Below are 19502 nucleotides of genomic sequence, written 5' to 3' on the forward strand. Positions count from 1 at the left end.
CACCTTGTCAAAGTAGGATCAAGTAATGCTTCTTCTGTAGTGCTGACCATTTATAAAGGGAAAACACGTGGTTATTGGCCACTCAGGCGAGTTCACATCTGGGACGCCCCACAAATGTCCCCACTGCACATCCCCACCTTGTATTGGGGTAATGTTCCCAATAAAAGGTGTGATGTGCTATGGGACATTGTTGTGGGGTGCGGATGTGAACTCGATCGGGTAAAAGGCATGCATTACACGATATAAACGAGATCACATCTTCCCACAAGGAATCGCCCCAATGTCCCACCGCACATCCCCGCCGTGTAATGGGAACTCCTGAATCCTGTTAATATATATAACTAACTGTCCGTTTGGGCGAAATAAGAAATACAAGAGACCGAGAAATGTTTTCTTCAACTGCGCTACATGGGTAATTAGGTTGTGTTTGGTAACCATTTTTACACTATCTATAAACGCAACGCCAAAGTGCGATCTCATGTGCATTTTTTTTTTTTTTAATATCTTATGTCCTACATACATGATGCGATAAACCTCTCATTTCAATGAGGTCAATTAGGGTAGTAGGGTAAGAAGAGAGGTTAATTCAACCATCGGCATTGCCATGGTCCCATAGTGACAAATGGCATATATGATAAGGGTGCATAAGAGTTCAAGAACTTCCCATAATTGACAAGCACTATTTATGTCATGACCATACAAACAAAATCTCATCTCGATACAAAAAAAAAAAAAACTGTACACAACCTAGACTAGACATCTCTCAGTGCAACTGTGCAAGCGGAGGTGCAATGTAAATTCATTCCTAATATCAAAGCCGTCCCCCACTTACGGCAATAACAATGATGCTCAAACTTTTCGTATAACCCCAAAAATTGACGGACTGAAATCCATAGATAGAGAGATGGAAAAATGGGACACCCATAAGGCCATAACAATCAAACAAATCTGTAATCCACTCCTCTTCCCCCCACCATTCAATATTTACCCACCACTAACACCGAAAGTACATACAGAGAATCAGGGATTAAGATATCCTCCTCCTCCTACAATCTTCCTTCAGTACCTTGTGCTTTAGAAGGGCTTCCAATGTGAAGCTTCCACACTGAATGTTTGTCCTTTGGATTTACCAATGTTCCGAATCAATTCCTCTTCAACTCTACTCTTTTAACTGTAACTGCATAGAAATGATATGTGGAAGCCACGAGTCAAATTTAGATAAACGTGTGAGAACTATGAGTTGAAAAAAATGCAAGAAGGAATACATAATGGACTTTGATACTTCTCTTATACCTTTGAGATCTTAAACTAATGAATGATAGCAAAAGAGAAATTGTTATTTATGCATGACAATGAGGTTACCTCAAGGTTTCTCGTTTGTTCCATCAAAGCTACCCATGGCATTTGCCCGCTTTCTCTCCCTCCAATTCTCACCCCATACTTTTGCCTCTGCAACTGCACGTTCTCTATCAAAATCACGGTTGTAATTCCTTGGCGTTTCTCTTGCTCTAGTGGCATGGCCAGGGCTGTCTCTTTGAGATTCCTGCTTTTCTAATTCATCCAAGCCCCACTTGCGCCCAGATCCGCCGCTGGTTTCCCCCCTGCCAACATCTGCACCGAAGCTCATGCCTCTGCCAAGGTCTCTCTGTCTGAAATCAGGTGAATTCTGGTGCGGAGATTGGGAACCATGTCGGCCGATACGTCCAACCTCATCTTGGCTCTCGGGCCCACCGCTGAGGTTCCTTCTTTCGTTTCTGTCCCTTGTAGCAGATGAACCAATCCTGTTGCTCTGTGCAATGGCTGCATTTGGGTCATATGTTTGGGAAGCCAAGTATGAAAGTGCAGTCACAACATCTCCTATGAGAGGCCTTGTGGCAGCTTGCTCTTGCAAACACATGGCAGCAACAGCAAGGGCCTGGTAAAGTCCTCTCATAGGATAACGTCCTTGCAATAGTGGATCAGCCATCTTGGGGAACTTCCTGCGATCCTTGAATAGCGGTCTTGCCTGGAGAAAATGGCAAAAGAATATTCTTTTTGGAAACGTAACCAGGGCATTAACAAACAACAAAATTCGGCAGTATAGAAATAAGGGAAAAGAAAAAACAGAGAGAAACATTACCCATGCAACAAGATTATGCTCTCCGGGTGCCCGGGTGTTGTCAATAGCCTTCCTGCCTGTGATAAGCTCAAGGAAGACAACACCAAAGCTGTAGACATCAGACTTCAGAGTGAGTTGGCCAGTCATAGCATACTCAGGAGCACAATACCCATATGTTCCCATCACTCGTGTGGAGACATGAGTCTTGTCACCCACAGGACCCAATTTTGCAAGCCCAAAGTCTGACAACTTTGGGTGGTACCCCTCATCAAGCAGGATGTTTGATGACTTAAAGTCCCTGTAAATGACAGGTGGATTTGCTTTATCATGCAAGTACTCCAAGCCCTTAGCTGCCCCGGCTGCAATTTTCATCCTTGTATTCCAGTCCAGAGGTTCCTTGTCTGGGGGAAGATCTGGAAACAGGAGAATCTCATTTTAGTTGATTTTCAACTGCTACACTCACCTCCTTCGAACTTTTAGAAAATGTAACAAGTGAACTTTAGAATTTTATTTAAGAGAGATAACTTATAAATGCAAAGAGCCAACCAAGTCCAACAGTGATGTTGATTCAGTGGCACTTGCGCCATAATATACTGCCACAAGAAAATATCAGAGTTGAATCATCTTCAACAAGATAATCTAGTTGACCAATTACATTTGGCTTACCTCTGGCACCAATAAATAGAGCAGGGAAGTATAATTCATAAAGGTTTTTAACCCTAAAGATATTTGGAGAACATAAACTTTTAATTAATCCAATAGTAGAAATTGTAATTGACATAGATGGTTCAATCATGTTTATGTTCCTTTATTTTATCTTTTGGTTGAATATACCCAAAGAGGAATGATGTTAAAGGAGTTTGGCTGTTTCTACAGTTCCATTAACATTGTCACTCCTTTTATATGCAACCAAACACAACCTATGTGGACTCCTCAGATTGTGTCCTCATGGTCTTTCACTCTGGTTCACTTGTTTCAAGAAGCGGCACATTGAGAACCAGTACAGATCATATGATTACCAACTCCTTCATAGGAGTTAAATGTTGTCAAATATGCTACTGTCATATGGGTGTAGAACCATAGGGAAACACTTGAATAATAAACTTGAAAATTGTCTTGTTTGAAGGGCCATTAATGTAATTGATGGGAAATTTCAACAAGTGGAGAATCCAGTAATGATCTTTTTTTTCCTCCATTTGTCTATGTCTCTATGATGATACGACCTCTGGAAATTCTAATCATCTGAGTTTGGGTTGGCACTGGGCAAATGGAGGAGTGACACAGAGGAAATTAAGGTGGGAAACAGACGGATCTTCAAAAATGTTTTGGTTTAATAACAGATCCCCCTAAAAAAGAGTTTCATATAGCATCATGAGATAGGATTACTTTATATGGTTTAATGGAGGCTAATTTGGTAACTTAGCTCCTTAACTCCTTTAGGGATTGGAGGGGCCACAAAAGATAAAGCTGAAAACATAATCTGGCTTTGAGCGGGTAAACTAGGGAGAGCTGATTCATATGAATACTGTCACGACTTCCAATTTCTCTTGATTAAAGGCAATTATGAGAATGCTATTTGATAGGTTTGGGAGGAATAATTGCAAATAGTCTTTCATGCCATCAAGATGTCACTGCATCTGATATCTTGTGGTCCTGGTTTTAGACAGATTACTAAAGATTATAATGAGATTACTGAAGGGTTAGGTCAGATTTCAATGGGGATAAAATGAAAAAGGGGTCTCCTTCCCATTATACTATTTTGTTTTAATGAAGGGGCTAATGGGTTAGCTAGAGGGACTCCTTTTTGATGTTTTCATGCCCATTCTATACTACTTACTATGCCAGTTTTTGCATCAACAAAGTCCTTCTATTTGTCTTCTTCTGTTATATGTGGAATTAGAAAACTTTATTAATGTCTACACAAAAATGAAGAGTTATACAACAAAAGGCTAAAGTCAATTTACACTTCATAGTATACGACCCTCTGCACCCTAAAGATTGGGCCAATTATAGACAGAATCTCTACCCGTACAATCTTTGAAGTCCTTTAGAACTAAGGATCATTCTAGCAAAAAAACCATTATTGTCCATTCAAAGACACATCAAAAGCATTTCTTGACTAACACATATAGACCTGTTCATAGGCTGGGCTTGGGTTCAGGCTTTGCCAAAATTTGAATGGGCTGGCCTGAAGCACCATAAATCTGAGCCCAACAAGCTGCCCATGAACAGGTCTAACCACATATACTGTTGTTATTTCTCTCGGAATATCTAGCAAATAGTGTAAGGGATTATGGATAAAATAAAAAAACCCTACCACCTATTGACACCATGGGATAAGGTAGCATCACTTTTCTCATCAATGGGGGGCAAGAGCAAAAGATCTGGAATAAGGATAAAGAAAAAAAACAGAGGAGGTGGTAGACAAAATAAATTAGTATTTTATCAACTCTTCTGAAGATTTGCACATAGCACAACAGTTTTGGAACTGCATCCCTATATTACTTAGATGATGGTTATTGGGCACATTATTTAAAAGACCTTTGACCCATGTTTCTGCATCATTTTCATGAATCCTTTTTGTTGTTCTGTTTGGAGTAGCTGGTCAAGTCAATGATGTTGAAGGCAGAGACGCAGAGTTGATTCTTGACAGTAACTTTGGTGATGGATCTAAAGAATAGCTATCAGAATGGTGCAATGCTCTAATTCCCTATATATCACTTTGAGATGTTTAACCTCTGGGAATTATTATCTTCCCAAGTACCCTATGCCCTAATTCTCTTAAAGGCATCAAACTGGTCTTGTGAGCATCTTTTTAAAAAGCATAAATGTTCAAATTGCTCTGAGTGCTTAGAAATGGCTACCAAATCAAGTTCATTGAAAAGTGAAGAAATACCATAAAAGTATTCTACTAGTTCAATAAGCATTGCTATGTCTTTAGCTCTGAAGCTCATGTTTAGCTGCTGCAAAGTTCTCCCATCCTTCTACTGCAACACCATATATTTGGCATGCTTTAAAAAGCAAGTAATGAGCTGCTAATAAACTTAACATAGATAAAATCATTTTGAAATAGAAAGCAGAAATTTCAAATTCTCACATAAATTCGTAATTCGTGTTGCTTATTTGTACGTTAACCATGCTACAGCAAGAGCTGTCATCACTAATTCCAAGTTACAAACCTCTAAATTTTGAATGAGATTATGCAAGTGGACCATAAACATGGGAATGAATGGCATTTCAAAGACTCCCAAATATTAAAAAAAAAAAAAAACAAGGAAATGATCTAGAACAAACTGCTCTCCTGGTACTCAGAAACATGTAGAAGATCAAGTAACTAGCTAGCAACAAAATTAACATAAATTAAAAGCTATTTGAAATAGCTAGGCAGAAATTTCAAATTCTCCCATATATTAGCATTCATCATATTATTTTTTTTGACACTGCCAATCATGTTACAGTAAGAAATCTTACCACTGATTCCAATTTCAAAATCCCCAAAATTTTGAAAATGATATTGTGCAAATAGAGGGGCCACAGATGAAGATTTATTTATTTTCTCCCTCTTCTCAAGTTCCATGAACATTTTTCTAACATGCTCCCCTCCACTTGAAGAAGCGGTCCCTGTTTTCCAGTCTTTATCAACCACTCTCTGAAGATCCATTTTCTTGACTGCCTTATAGATTTGATCCAGAATTTCAGGAGCATGTCCAACTTCCAACCTTTATTTCATTATCCACTAATGTTTTTGCATCCAATAGAGTCTTATTGCTTGCTATTAAAGCCCTTCAAATACCCCAATTATAATTAATGTTGGTCATGCAGAATACCTTTTTTTTACAAAGTTTCAAATATGCTGAATTTGTTGCATATTCTTAAATTGTATGCGAAACAGGCAATCCTGGGAACAGATAATCCAGGAGAATATAAAGTTGCTTCATGGTGTTTGGCTGGTGAAAGGCTTTTCCAAGTGGGGAGAATCCTATGGCACTTAACTCTGTTTGCAGCATGTTGGACAATGAAAGGAGCAAAATTCCAGAATTATTGATTAAAAAGGCCATCTGGAGGAAAGAGTAGTAGGAAAATACAATGCTTCATCTTTTCTGAGCCTCTGTTCTTTTGGATTTTGTGGATCTTTTGATTCAACATTTTTTGTAACTTCAAAAAAAGAATGTGGCAGAAATGACAATGTTAAGATGGATGAATGGAATAACTAGAAAGGATAGGATCATAAATGAACTTGTTCAAAGGAACCTAGGAGTAGCTCCAAAAAGATATAAAATGAGGGAATGTAGACTAAGATGGATCTTTCATGTGCCGAGGTCATATACAGAACCAATAAGGAAAAAGAAAAAAGATCTGTTACAAATTGAAGGGGCTAGAAAATCTAGGGGCAAACTGAAAAGGAAATGGGTTGAAGCAGTGAGAAGTGATTTAAAGGTCCAACGGATATGGTAATGGTACTGACTAGAACAGTGGCAGAATAGGATTCATGTAGTGTACCCTATATAGTTGGGAAAAGGCTTGGGTGATGATGATGATGATGATGATGGACAAAGCAACATTTTCTAGATATTTTGTACTAGATGTATTATTTTGTACATAATACCATGAGGACCATAGAAAGCCTTATGAAATCAGACATTTGGGTCCATTTATTGTTTTTTTTCTCCTGTTTTGTGATATAACACCACTGGCAGTCTAGCACACCATTCACTAAAAAAATGCCTACTTTGTATAACGAGTCCTATTCATAAATAACTATGGTTGAGTATAATAGGCAAGAATTAATACATATATACTTGACCAAATTATTCGGATTCTTGTTTGAACATCCAAAAATATATTCTAAAAGGACCTCTTCTTAAGATTAGATAAGATCCCCTTTCAGGATAAAGATAGAACTATTGAATATGTCAAACTTTTGAATTTTCATGATCCTTTGACAAAAACGATATAAGAATTAGCCTGTGCATGCACAAAGCTTACAACTATGTTATAACATAGATTTCAACTACTGCATAGATGGTTATGAAGCCTAACCATGTAAGTGGTCCTCCAAAGATCCCAATGGCATGTACTCATAAACAAGGAGGCGTTGATCCCCATCAGCACAGTAACCAATCAAGTTGACAAGGTTGGGATGGTGTAAGAGGCTGAGCATGAGAACTTCCACCAAGAATTCTCTATTTCCTTGAAGGCCATTCCTGTCAAGCTGCTTCACAGCAACTACCTGCAAAATTAATTAATTCACATCAAGAACCATTCTTAAATTCCCCAACAATAAAGTTTCATCCTAGTAGATCAGACGAATGATGCAGAACAGCATTTTAATGGGTAAGAAAATTAACATAGGTTTCCTGTATAATCAGTAAAACATGAAACAGTAAGTAAATTTCTACAGTATGATGATAAAAATGTAAGTTGTATGGCATCAGCAAGTGCAGCATTTAATCCCAGAGTTCTCTCGATTCCACTATATATTAAGTGGACCTTGAAAACTTGAATGACCAACCTGTCCAGTGCTCTCCAAACGACCCTTGTACACTCGCCCAAATCCTCCTTCACCCAAGAGGCATTCTTGCCTAAAGTTCTTAGTGGCAGCAGCAAGCTCTCGAAATGTAAATGTCTGTGCAGCAATATGTGTGGCCTGCCCATCTTTTGTAGCTGGAGTTTCCTTCTTAGAATCAGAACCATTCCGAGATTTCGATTTATCTGAATCATCAAGTAAACAAGATGCTAAGTAAGGGATGAAAAAAAACAAAAGAACCAAATGGAAGAGAAAAACGGGATAAGTAATGAAAAGAAAATATTACAACTAGGAAATGGTGCATGTGAAGTAAAATCCATACAAATTAGCTGATATGTCCTCCACATTTTAGCATTTGTCACTCCATTCTCAACCACCCTAAAAGTAAAACCCATTACAATGAAGATCTCGAACTTTTGGCCTACAATTTCAATCATGTGAAACAATAGGAACGTCTTTAGATTTTTAGAGCATGATATGTTATTGTATTGGCAGTAATCAAACTAAAATTAACGATTCCCTAAATTATCTTTACACCTATAGTTTAATTTTTAACCCACTACCCATGTCTTACCGATCAGATAAAATGTGAGAGCACCTCATTCAAGTTTCAAGCTTACTAGTTCATCAGCATTTTCTTCACAGCTGTGTTTACCATATAATGAGAGGAACAAACAATATTGCAATTCAAGAAGGAAGGATTATGCGAATTCTAAAGATATGCACAGATCCCCGAAGAAGTTCTTGAAACCAAAATGTTATCAACAGAACGAAAATAGAACTGTCAATAACAGAACATTATCTAGCAAATTAGAAATGCATCGCTAGACATCAACAGTAAGAGACACCAAAACTTCAACTGGGAAAACCTCCAGAGTCAAGTGAAAAGAAATTCATAGGCAATCGGATCGAAAATAATCACAAATTTCAACAGCAACCCATATTCAAGATATCGAATATCAAAACTTCTACTGAAAAAAAAAACCCAATTGTAACACTAAAAGAAAGAAAGAAAGAGAAAGAGAGAGAGACTTACCAGAACTGACTCTGCTCACATGATGAGACTGAGGGGCCGTTGAACCCTCCTTTGAAAAATCCTTCTTCCCACTTTCCTTGACAGTATTTTTCTCCTTATCAGACGATCCGAAACAGGGGAGACACCCGCCCATCTCAAACTAACCAAACCTAAGAGGGAAAAACGAAATGGTCGACCTCTAACAACCACTCCTCTTCATTTCCTCACAACCCATCAATGAATTCTAAGCTCCACCTCCCTCACTACTCTTCCCAGTCGATCTTCACCCGAACCTCTTCGACACTAACGCCTTACCAGTTACCAAACACCAACGAAAAGATCGTAAGCAGATCAACAAATTCGAGACACTCAACTCAGAAACCAAGAGAAGGTAAAGAAGAATATATACATAAATGGAGAGAGAGAGAGAGGTTAATAGGAGTGTTGAAAATGAGGAAAGAAAAATAGAAAAAAAACAATTAAAAATATATGAATTAAGTAATGCTCAAGTACTTATAATTACAGAATTTGACAATATATAAATCTACCGGAATCTACCAAAATGCCACTGTTTTTAACGTTATGACTGTTTTACCCCTCGATGCAGTAAAAATTTACGGCGTAAGTGAGACGACTATCATCACACACAGTCAGAGGTGGAGCCCACTCCCACCTAGGGTCATGGTTTCACACTGGGGTCGTTCTTCTGCAGAGCCGTTTGATTTTAGGACCATGATGGTCAACAAAAGTAACACGGGGGTGAGGTGGACTGGTATTAATCCAAGGGTCAGGATTTTCCGGCCATGCCGTGGGAGCCACCGATTGGGGGGGATTATTCCATGTGAAGACACGTGTTTAATTTCGTTGGCTGTAATGAATGACTTTATAGGTGGGGTAGTTTGAACTTTGAGGGTGTTAAAAAAAAAAAAGAAAAGAAAAAGTGGGCCCCGACGATCTCCTCCAATGGGGAAAAAGAATGTGGGGCCCGATGTAGGTCGAATCGCTCGTGCAAATAAACAGCCTTTGGGTGGGAGCTGGGACCCAAATCTGTGGAAGATGAGATTCCATCATTCTGATGGTCCTCGGCCGAATGCAGAAGTAGAACAGGATCGGGGTTAATACGAATGGATTTGGATCTGGGTGGACCGTCTCAAATCGATTATTAATTTGTTTATAAAATATACACTCACAATCACAATTAAGGGTGCAATCTTTTTTTTTTGGTGGGTGGGGAATCGGTAATATCCACCATGGTTTTCAAAATTGGACCAGATCGGACGGTCAGACCAGAAAAACCAAGGATCGCTCAGGTGATCAGTTTCAGTTTTTCCTAAAATCAGAAATTTGTCCAAAACCGATGATTTTAGTCAGCAAACTGCTGATTCGGGCGGTTAACCATTTGAATGGTTTTAATCATTTTTAATTTTTTTAATTTTGTCAGAACAGACTGACTGTTCAAACCGATAACCGAACCCTTGACCAGTTTGATTTTCAGGTCATTTTTAAAAACCATGTTATGCACTATTAATAACTCCCCCGTTACCCCTTTTTCCCAAAGTGCTGATTGCAGGATTTGATTATAACAAATGAGTCAGCCCTTAGTTAGTTTTAGGGGTGCAATGGAATCGATCTCTAATGGGTTCAAGTTAGATTAGTCTTGGTTTGAGTTTAATTCTAATCAAGTAGTCAAATTTGAATTGGGTTCGAATCTTACGACAAATTTGATTAGTTATTCGAATTTGAGTTTGATAATAAAAAGTTTGGTTTTAAAGCTTGTAAGCCTGGCTTAATTCTGATCGACCCTAATTCCGAGTCAAAACCAGAAGCTGGCAGTTGGGTGAATTGAACCAAACCCGAGGAAACAGGGATGTTTTTATCTATGGATTTGATAATAAAAAGTTTGGTTTTAAAGCTTGTAAGCCTGGCTTAATTCGGATCGACCCTAATTACACCCCCGAGTCAAAACCAGAAGCTGGCAATTGGGTGAATTGAACCAAACCCGAGGAAACAGGGATGTTTTTATCTATGGATCTCCGCCGTTTGCTTGGTGTAGTGTGTGGACAGAGAGTACGGTAACGCCTACAGACTGCCTTGTTTTCAAAGCATAGTAGGAAGACTTCTCAAAAAAAAAAAAAAAAAAAAAAGATTTTGGAATGAGAAAGGAGAAAAAAAAAGAGAAAAATAAAGACAAATAGCTGGTTATTGTCGGCTACTCTCATTTCATGAGTTGTGTTTTTTGAAGCATGAAAGTATCTGGGGTCACAAAAAGGAGTTCGGATCATCTGCCAACAAAATACATTGCAACCTTCTACCAAGGTGATATTATACCCCATATTTCATATATGGCTGGTCTTATATTTATGGTGGGTCTTAGTCTCGTGGTGAGATATGCGATGTTAGATCAAGTTGATAGAGTGTTGGAATATGTTTTATTTACAGAAAATCTCTACTCGGGGTGGGGGGATTAACTTTTTCAATGGTGGAATTGGTGTCAGAAGGTGTTGGGGTTGGGGGGTGTGGCCGTGATTGCCTATTGGTGTTGAATAGATTCCAATCTGGCATCACAAAAGTTCCCCCTAAAACATGAGTAGACTCCTTATTATGGGGCAGTCAGTCAGTCAATCATGGTCTAGAATAGGCAATTTTTCCTTCTTCCTTCCTTTCTTCTCATTTGAATTTAGATTTATACAGATGTACGCGTATTGAATTGAGGTGCTAAATTCAGGAAAATGACTGCCATTTGTAAATCATTAAAACATAAATGAGAAAGAATTTAACACATCACAATATTTAAAGTATTAATGTTTTGAAAAGTCAATTTTAAGAGATGTATCAAAATACTTTTATTGAACAATTTGTATAATTAGTTGTCGATGTCTTTTGGATGCGCGTATAAAGCTGGATGTGTTGTTTCAAAAAATCACACAAGTTTGCCAAACAGGAGAGGTAAAAAAAGTCAACAAATTCTTTTGCTGATGACAACGAAAATGTAAGGAGGAAATTTCATATGTAATGTGATTGATGAAGTAGGGTTTTCATATTTGAAGTAAAAAAAGGGTAAGTCCTCGGAATTGATGGGATAAGAAAGACAAAACACAAAACCAGGATTAGGGAGTACCGACCGGCCACATCCATCCACTATTACACTTTTGAGACAAAAAATTGGGAAGACTAGACACACAGAGAGACTAGACAATCAAATGGCAATGGTGTAAAACTCGATTTTTTTTTTTAACTAGAGACTAGAGAAATTATTATTAAAATAAAAAAGTAGACACTATGGAATGTGGAGAGTGGAGATAATAATCTTGTTTTTTTTTTTTTTTTTTTGTTTTTGAGAAGAAGCCAATAGGTTGTTTCATTGTTTTATCTTGATGAAGAATCGCGGGAAAATATGGAGAAACAGATAGATGTGTAAAATGGGCCGTGTTGTACTTCTTTGGGATAACTTGGGGGTCGGCTCAGCACAACCCATGACCCAAGCCCGTGTGGGCCCGTGCCACGGGCCTGGGCTGGGTGGGTTGTAGGCCTTGCTGTGGGCGTGGGCTGAACCAGGCGAGATTGGTTTTGACTTTCCTTTGGGAATTATTTGAAAAAAAATAAGAAAAGAGAAATCTAACAGATAAATGAAAAAAATACTTAGCCAAATAAGAATGAAATAACAATTTGGAAGACAAATAGGAATTCTATTTCATTTAAATTTGAATGATACAAATTACATAGCATGCAATGGTTGGATACTTGGATGAATGAAATATGAAAATTGGAAAATTGAATAAATTAATAAAATATAACAAAAAACAATATAGTTACAAATTGAAAATACAAAATTACATTGTTAAAAACAGCAAATAAATTAAATAAAATTAAAACAAAATTTATAATAATTTGAAAAAATGTTATACAACTATTGAGTGAATATACAAAAAATATTGACTTCATCATTTTTTGATTTTCTCCTATTGTTCATGACTTTCATCATCTATTTTAGGTGAAATATTGGGTGTAGTGAGTATACAAAGAACTACACTTGCACATTTGAAGTGCAAATGTGAGCGGAACGAGACAACTTGCGCTGCAGGGCAGAGAAAAGGGTATATAGAAGAGTCCCATCAGTAGTAGAACATAAAGGGAACACACTGTCAATAGAACAACTATGTTTCTGTAGATTGTCAACAGATGGGAGAATAATTAAAACAGTCCTCCATAAAAACATATTAACAGCAGGTGGCATAACTTTGTGTCTCCACAAGTGAATCCATGGCATGTCGGCTTTTATATACTGTGAAGAAGAGGAACTAGGAGGTGAGGAACAATGGACTTCAGAAGAGATACACTTACCAAATAACTACATATCATCAGCAAAAAATAAGTAGTTAAGCCTTAAATCAGTTCTTCGAAGAGGGACACCTCTAAGTCTTCAAGTCTCTAACTGTCGAGAGAGAAGGCATGAAAGGACCTCTGTACAGATGATGTATAGACACGGGGGGAGGGGACAACCTTGGCGGAGGCCTCTAGATGGCCGAAAAGGTTCCCCCTGTTGTCTATTTAACAGAATGGAGAAGTTGGTAGTCGATAAGCATTGATGTACAATTCTACAGAATCTTTCAGCAAAGCCCAAAGACATGAGAGTCTTCATCAGAAATGGCCATTCCACCTTATCATAAGCCTTAGAGAGATCTAATTTCAGTAGGAAATAAGAAGATTTCCCTTTTTGTTTCTTCAAAGTATGAACAATTTTTTTTGCCATGACAATGCTGTCATTTATTTGCTAGCCAGTTGATATGGGCCAATAATTTTCTGGAGGAGTGGCTTCAATCTATTAACAAGAATTTTTGCAAAGCTTATAATAGGAGACATTACTGAGCCCGATGGGGCGGAAATCAGAAGCAGCTTCTAGGACTGATGTTTTAAGAATTAAACAAATAAAAGTTTGATTCAATGATTTTATCAATTCTGGGTTCTCAAAGCACTGTTGGACTAGCTTCACTAAATCTGGACCCATCGTCGTCAAACAATTCTGAAACACTGCAACTGCTGTAGGCATACCATCAGACCAGGTGCTTTTAAGGGTAGGAATAGAGATTAAGGCATTGTTATCATCAATAGTGATAATATGTTGGAGGCCATTTATTCATGCTTTTTAAATTAGTTAAGTAACTTTTCATTTAGTTGGGAGTACGGAGGGATGACAATAAATGAAGGCAGTGCCGTCCGTCCTACCTCTTCCACACACGTGGGCGTGGTGGAACGCAGCTGCTTCTGCTTATATTTTTTGGTTTAGGAGTGAGAGTGACTTATACTACATCTATTTCCAGAACCTTCATCATTCTCTTTAACAAAAAAATAAAAAAAATAAAAAGATAATGTTGATCATAAGTTGAGAATCTATAGGAATTTTTTTTTTCTATTTTATGCTACCGCCCAAAGAATTTGATAGGTTGGAGTGTTGTGTTGTTTGTGGTCTAGTTTAGTGTACAGGAGAAAAGATAGTTGGTCTCGTCAATCATCAATTTTCAACTGAAACCAAGTACTGGGCTTTCAACAAGACCAGGGAGGGGGGAGTCGTCATCTCATCTCACCATATTTCACTTTCACCACCAGTAACTGATCAATCAAAGAGAAACATTAGGCGATTGCGACACCTGGCATGTGTAAGTCTCCACACTCGTGCCTGCTTGTTTGCGAGTATACCTTCTTCCCCAAAAAAATTATGCTGTAGGGTGTAGGTCTCTACTCTAGATCCAACACAGCGCGGCGCTCTCTCTCAGCACTGGTTTGAGCCATTAGCGCAAAAATGGGAAAAAAAAAGCAGCAGTTTGAGTGCACAGCAAAGAGATGGTGAAATGAAACCAAGGTGTACTTCTCTCATTTATATAATTTTTTGTGCCACTTGTATCAAGAAAAATGATTACAAGATGGGAGAACACACCAACAGCCGCCACTACTACTCAACTCATCGAGAGAGAGAGAGAGAGAGAGAGAGAGAGACGAAAAAACAGACAAGAATCAGAATTGGGGGGGGGGGGGGGGGATATCTGTTCCGACTCAACTCAATGTAAAATGAACAAAATTGTGGTTAAAAATCTGTAATATAATATTGGTAAATGAGGATCACTCTTCATATTAAAGGATTGTACACGAGCACATATTCAGCTTTGGCACTTCCTCCTGGTTTTTGTCTGTTATCCACAACCAAATCAAACAGGAAAACTGAGTAACAAAAGGCATATCTAATAAACTCGCAATCCCAATGTTTATATCATGAAAAAGAATAAGAAAACCTTACACATAAAAACACACCATAATGTCAACCCTTGGTACCAACTGTACTTACATAACAGAAAATGGAAGGAGACTGGAATTGTATGGAATTTTGCCTAGGTAATAGATAGGGTTACTTCCCCTCTAGACGCTTGGGATTTTCCTTCGCAAACTAGTTCTTATGTTGAAGAGGTGCCTAATAGCTTTCTCGTAATTGGTAAAGGTCTCTGGCTGGTTGCAGTGCAAACCAGCCAGACCTGGCCCACCTGGGACCATATCCTGCTTTCACGAGGTTTGGGAGGTTTAGGGTTTTGGCGGAAGGCTAACTCCTCCTCCCCCTAAATTGTATAGCTCTCATTTGCCTAGGTGAGAAAATTCCTTCTTTTATTAATGGATGTAACCCTAGATCAAACATGAGGAGAGGATAAAAATAAAAGGCTAACCAAAAAGCTACTCCTGATGGGGCATGGTGTAAACATGCAAAGGTTGAGAACCATGGATAACAGGAAGTTGATTCTGTCAGGTAATGTGGTCAAGGTTTTTACTTCTTTTATGCATTATCCCAAAATTAGAGATCTTTGGAATGGAAAAGACTGTAAAACAATTGAGGAGTCAAAGACCAAATATATGAAGGATTGGGGGATAAATCTTTCTGCACCCTTGACATACCCATAATTTTCAATTTTGAAAATTCCAAAACCAACTAAATAAGGGAAACAAACACAATGTACCTGTCTTCTTCCTTGCAACAGGTGGCTGTACTACCACATGCATTGTAATAACTCCACCAGGAAGATCACCAAAAGGTATTTTGGACTCGGCAAGTGTCTTGTTGTTCTCCAAAACTTTCCCAGAGCATATGAGTTTTACATCATTTACTGACTTGGGTATGACTGTTTTGTCTGGCAGTGGAATAGATTAAAGAAGATACATTAGGAACAATCGTCCATGACCATAGTAGAAGATAAATCACAATATGAGAACATGAAAGATGCTGAACAATCAATTTTATATTGGATAAGGTGCTTCAAGCCGATAATGCCAGTCTTCTTTTTCCAACAAAACAGGAAAATATAAAAAAACAGATTTAGTTCAACTCCCATCACATACCCATGCATGCACATGTAAAAGCATTGAACAAAGAAAGGAAGGAAAAGAAAATGCAACCTCATGTTGGTGCATAACATTCAACATCAATAATGCACAAAGCCACAAACCAAAATACATTTTGCATAATCCAACCATACTATGCAAAGCATACAGAGAATGGTACAGACAATAATGATAGGCTTTCTCTAAAGTGGAAGCAAATGTTGACTGCACATGAGTAAGTAGTTTCCCATCAACTCAGACAAGCCATTTCATGTATCAACAAAAGGACCATATCAGTGTCAAAGAAAGGCATGTGAGCTTTATGCATGAGTCTTGCCAGAAAGTGCCCCTCAAAAGCTTAAACCTTGAGATTCAGAGACAAGGATCAATTTTCTACCCATATTAACATTGAGTGTACTTTTCCCTTTTTGGGGGTGGAGGAATGGGAGTGTATTTTCTCTGTTTTGAATCATTTTTAATTTTAAATGAGGGAGCATAATTGGGTCCTAAGGCCTTCCTGCAAGCTGTCATTATTAAAATGATATCCATAACTTTTCACTGAACATCTGATAAGAGTGCTGGAAGTCTAAAATTTGGGTCATACATCAGTTGGCCAAAGGAGACATCCATAGCCCTTGTGAGACAGCAGTATGCTGACAATAGAAGTCTGTTCTGCATTTTGCGAGGATGAAGAAAGACTGAATACATATTAAAAGGTTGGACCAACTCCCCCATATGTGGTGGAAATTAAAACTCCTGAAGTGCCTTTAGCCTAAGAGATATTAAATTTCATATAAATATATGATATATTCCTCCATACTGGAAACTACCAATCCTTGCCCTTTTCGAAGCTGAGGCAGGATAAGAAAAGAAGAAATTCTACATATGGTGAAATGGAGAAGAATGTAATCAGCCGGTAACAAAAATGGAAGGGTTGATTTGAAATATTCAGTTTTTCCAAAGAGGTTCAGTCTGCGCAGCATTTGGGACTTGGTTGCTAACCAATAATTTGTTATGAGAGCTACTGTTCATTTTTTAGTTCCAACTTCCAAGCTCCCTGAACTACGCTTTGCCTGTGAGGTTTTAACTCCAACTTTTGGGTAAATTAATAGATCATCTACAAAATGCCATTGTCCCAATTTGACATAACTACTAGGAAGGATATCGCATGTTGACCATTACAATATTACAATGATCACAGTAATCTTCTTCCATTCTATTTATAGTACACACTTTATGCTAATGCTTTTTTGGTTCCAGTTCTTCAATCTCCCTATAACTTGTTTATATGCTATTCTTTATCCCAAAACTTTACCTTTCGAATTGTTGAGTCGTGGTTAATATGCTTCCTTATTGTCTCAACTCTCAAGGGGGGAAGCAATAAAAGAGATCTATGCATACCAAGAGGAACCGAGGCTCGAATGCCTAAACAGGTTCAAAATATGCAGACTAGAAAATGATTTTCTCAAAAGAAAAAACCATCACTAATAGCTTGAGGAAGGAACAGAGTCAATTATTATGAAATGGAACATGTTTTTTGCACTCATGACAGGCCATAAAGACTTCCATCTTTGTCATTGAATTGCTATCCGATCCAGTGAGACGGACAGGCTTCGGAGTCCATTGTGTAAATTCTAACAAACTGATATTACAAAAAAGTTAACAACAATTTTCTAAGAAAGCCCTCGCGCGCTATTAGAGAATAAACGGATATAAGGCTGATTAAGGAAAAAGGAGTGTAGAAATGCCATCTCAGTTGATGCATAACTCAAGGAGGCAAAGTAAATAATGGCAGGAGCAGAAATGTTCTAACCTTGAGGCCATTGGGAAACTAGTCTATCCTTGAGTGCTGCAACAGTAGTAGACGAGGCATAAGAACTATGACCAATATCCGTTCCATCAAAGATTCGGAACTTAAGCTCAACACGTTGCTCACTGCCTGCCATTATACCTCTTCTTCTTGATCAATAAGCTTGCAGCTCCAATGTGACACAGGAAGATCGATTTCAATTGAAGAATTATGTCCCTCCCTTGTCGCCTACACGAGGATCACCATTCTCCCAAATTATACCTCGATATTTCTGCAACCAAACATTAACAAAAAAAAGGATTGCGAAAACAAAAAGGGAAAAACCGGCACCTTCTTCCGCATCTGGATATCCAACAATCACCGCCATAGATCGTTCTTAACACCAATTACTACAAAGAAGCGAATAGTCTGCTAGGCGCCAAAATATCAAGGACAGATGAATGGACAATTAAAGAAGGAATCCGACCAAGTACGCACTTCATACGAGCCAAATGATTCCCGAGTCTCAAGAATAGCGCTGCTGAGACAGATAAGAGGGAACCCTAACAATTAGATCTTGATTTACAGCGATAAAAAACAAAGGAATCACGAAAATCCATTCTGATTCTCTAAAATGAGGACGAACGCTCAGGAGTATTCCCAAATTAGCCTACAAACATCTGATGCTTCTGATCTACGGGAATCTTTCCCGGCTTTGAATTTTGACCAAACTTTCAAACTCTTCCGACGAGTCTGGAAAAACGATTAAAAAAGAAAAGAAACCCTAGATGATTCTAACAAAGAAAGGATTAAATACAGAGCGCGGGAACAGTGAAATAACCAAAAGAAGAAAAGCAGCGAAATGGAGAACCGAGAAGAAAACACCAAACCAACAAGAATCCAAAGACCACACAAAACCCTAGATATTCCCATGAAGAGACGGAAGAAAAGCAGTACAGGTACCTGATCAAGACGCCATGAATTCAAGACTCCACCGAATCAAAAATTCAATGTCGTTAGGTTTTTAATCTTCGAGTCGAGTGTCGAGCCGAGCGCGATGTTTTCAGAACTTTTTGTTTTTATTAATTAGTCCTCTTCTGTGATCTGCTGCAATTCCACAAATGACTATTTCCAACATTTATATACACAGAGATTAGGAGTTCTAACCGTTTGATCTTTGACCAATGTGAAGATCGAACGGTATAAATTTCTCGGAGAACCGTAGGCAGATCAAAAGGACGGTGCACAGATCGAGAGGGCCCCACGTCGTTATGTAATCTTGACCGCCTGTGTATCTTGGCTCCGCCCCGAGAACAAACGCTACACCTAACACTGTCCCAACCTGCCATTCCAGTTGGTAGCGTTGTGTTGGTAGCAAATCCCTACTTCGGTCCCACGGACAGAAACCGTACGGTTTCACATATTCAATTAATGCGACAGGGAAAAAGTGAAAGAACAAAAAAAAAAGATAAAATGTCACGACGGCATTTCTAGGTAAACAGAACGGAAAATATATTTCAATAAAAAATAAAAAATAAAAACAGAAAATATAGTTTCTGGGTGTAAGTAAAAGCAATGCAGATATGACGCGTGTCGCGATAACAAAAGATTAAAAAGCGTTTATCCTAAAAGACCGGATCTGTTCTGCCACCTGGCGCTTTACATGCACATCCTATCATGCATTGGAAACATTTTCCATACTTATTAATTATTATTT

At 38.2% G+C, this 19502-nt stretch overlaps 2 protein-coding genes across 6 annotated transcripts; both read right to left on the reverse strand.

Moving 5' to 3' along the window:
- Positions 1-581: 581 nt before the first annotated feature.
- LOC148867390 (serine/threonine-protein kinase PBL27-like) lies at positions 582-9147 on the reverse strand. Of its 4 annotated transcripts, none has more exons than XM_088980500.1 (7): positions 8662-9047; positions 7948-8046; positions 7611-7810; positions 7139-7328; positions 2120-2511; positions 1363-2005; positions 582-1177 (listed from the first exon to the last, which is right to left on the reverse strand). In XM_088980500.1, the coding sequence occupies exons 1-6, from the start codon at positions 8792-8794 to the stop codon at positions 1364-1366; spliced, it is 1656 nt and encodes a 551-aa protein (XP_088836626.1). In that variant the 5' UTR covers positions 8795-9047; the 3' UTR covers positions 582-1177; position 1363. The 4 variants fall into 4 exon arrangements, with proteins under 4 accessions (XP_088836626.1, XP_088836628.1, XP_088836625.1 ...); XM_088980502.1 differs by having other exon boundaries at positions 7948-8003; positions 8662-9042; XM_088980499.1 differs by having other exon boundaries at positions 7912-8046; positions 8662-9016.
- A 5332-nt stretch (positions 9148-14479) lies between these two features.
- Positions 14480-19180, reverse strand: LOC148867391 (membrane-anchored ubiquitin-fold protein 3-like). 2 transcript variants are annotated; one of them, XM_088978133.1, is made up of 5 exons: positions 18749-19180; positions 18137-18326; positions 17810-18034; positions 15636-15806; positions 14480-14822 (listed from the first exon to the last, which is right to left on the reverse strand). In XM_088978133.1, exons 3-5 carry the CDS (start codon positions 17940-17942, stop codon positions 14767-14769), a joined length of 360 nt encoding a protein of 119 aa, XP_088834259.1. In that variant the 5' UTR covers positions 17943-18034; positions 18137-18326; positions 18749-19180; the 3' UTR covers positions 14480-14766. The 2 variants fall into 2 exon arrangements, with proteins under 2 accessions (XP_088834259.1, XP_088834258.1); XM_088978132.1 differs by having other exon boundaries at positions 18137-18323; positions 18749-19046.
- Positions 19181-19502: the final 322 nt, after the last annotated feature.

The sequence above is a fragment of the Nelumbo lutea genome, chromosome 3 (genome assembly GCF_056320005.1).
Source record: "Nelumbo lutea isolate HS-2025 chromosome 3, American lotus-T2T, whole genome shotgun sequence".
NCBI lineage: Eukaryota > Viridiplantae > Streptophyta > Magnoliopsida > Proteales > Nelumbonaceae > Nelumbo > Nelumbo lutea.

Coding starts and splice junctions, on each gene's coding strand:
- LOC148867391 (XM_088978133.1), bottom strand. CDS start 17,942: ATGGCAGGCAGTGAGCAACGTGTTGAGCTTAAGTTCCGAATCTTTGAT. Junction 15,807..17,809: donor AGTTTCCCAATGGCCTCAAG/GTTAGAACATTT, acceptor TTCCACTGCCAG/ACAAAACAGTCATACCCAAG. Junction 14,823..15,635: donor TGTTGCAAGGAAGAAGACAG/GTACATTGTGTT, acceptor TGTGGATAACAG/ACAAAAACCAGGAGGAAGTG.
- LOC148867390 (XM_088980499.1), bottom strand. CDS start 8,794: ATGGGCGGGTGTCTCCCCTGTTTCGGATCGTCTGATAAGGAGAAAAAT. Junction 8,047..8,661: donor TGTGAGCAGAGTCAGTTCTG/GTAAGTCTCTCT, acceptor TTGAAATTGTAG/GCCAAAAGTTCGAGATCTTC. Junction 2,006..2,119: donor AGCATAATCTTGTTGCATGG/GTAATGTTTCTC, acceptor CATTTTCTCCAG/GCAAGACCGCTATTCAAGGA.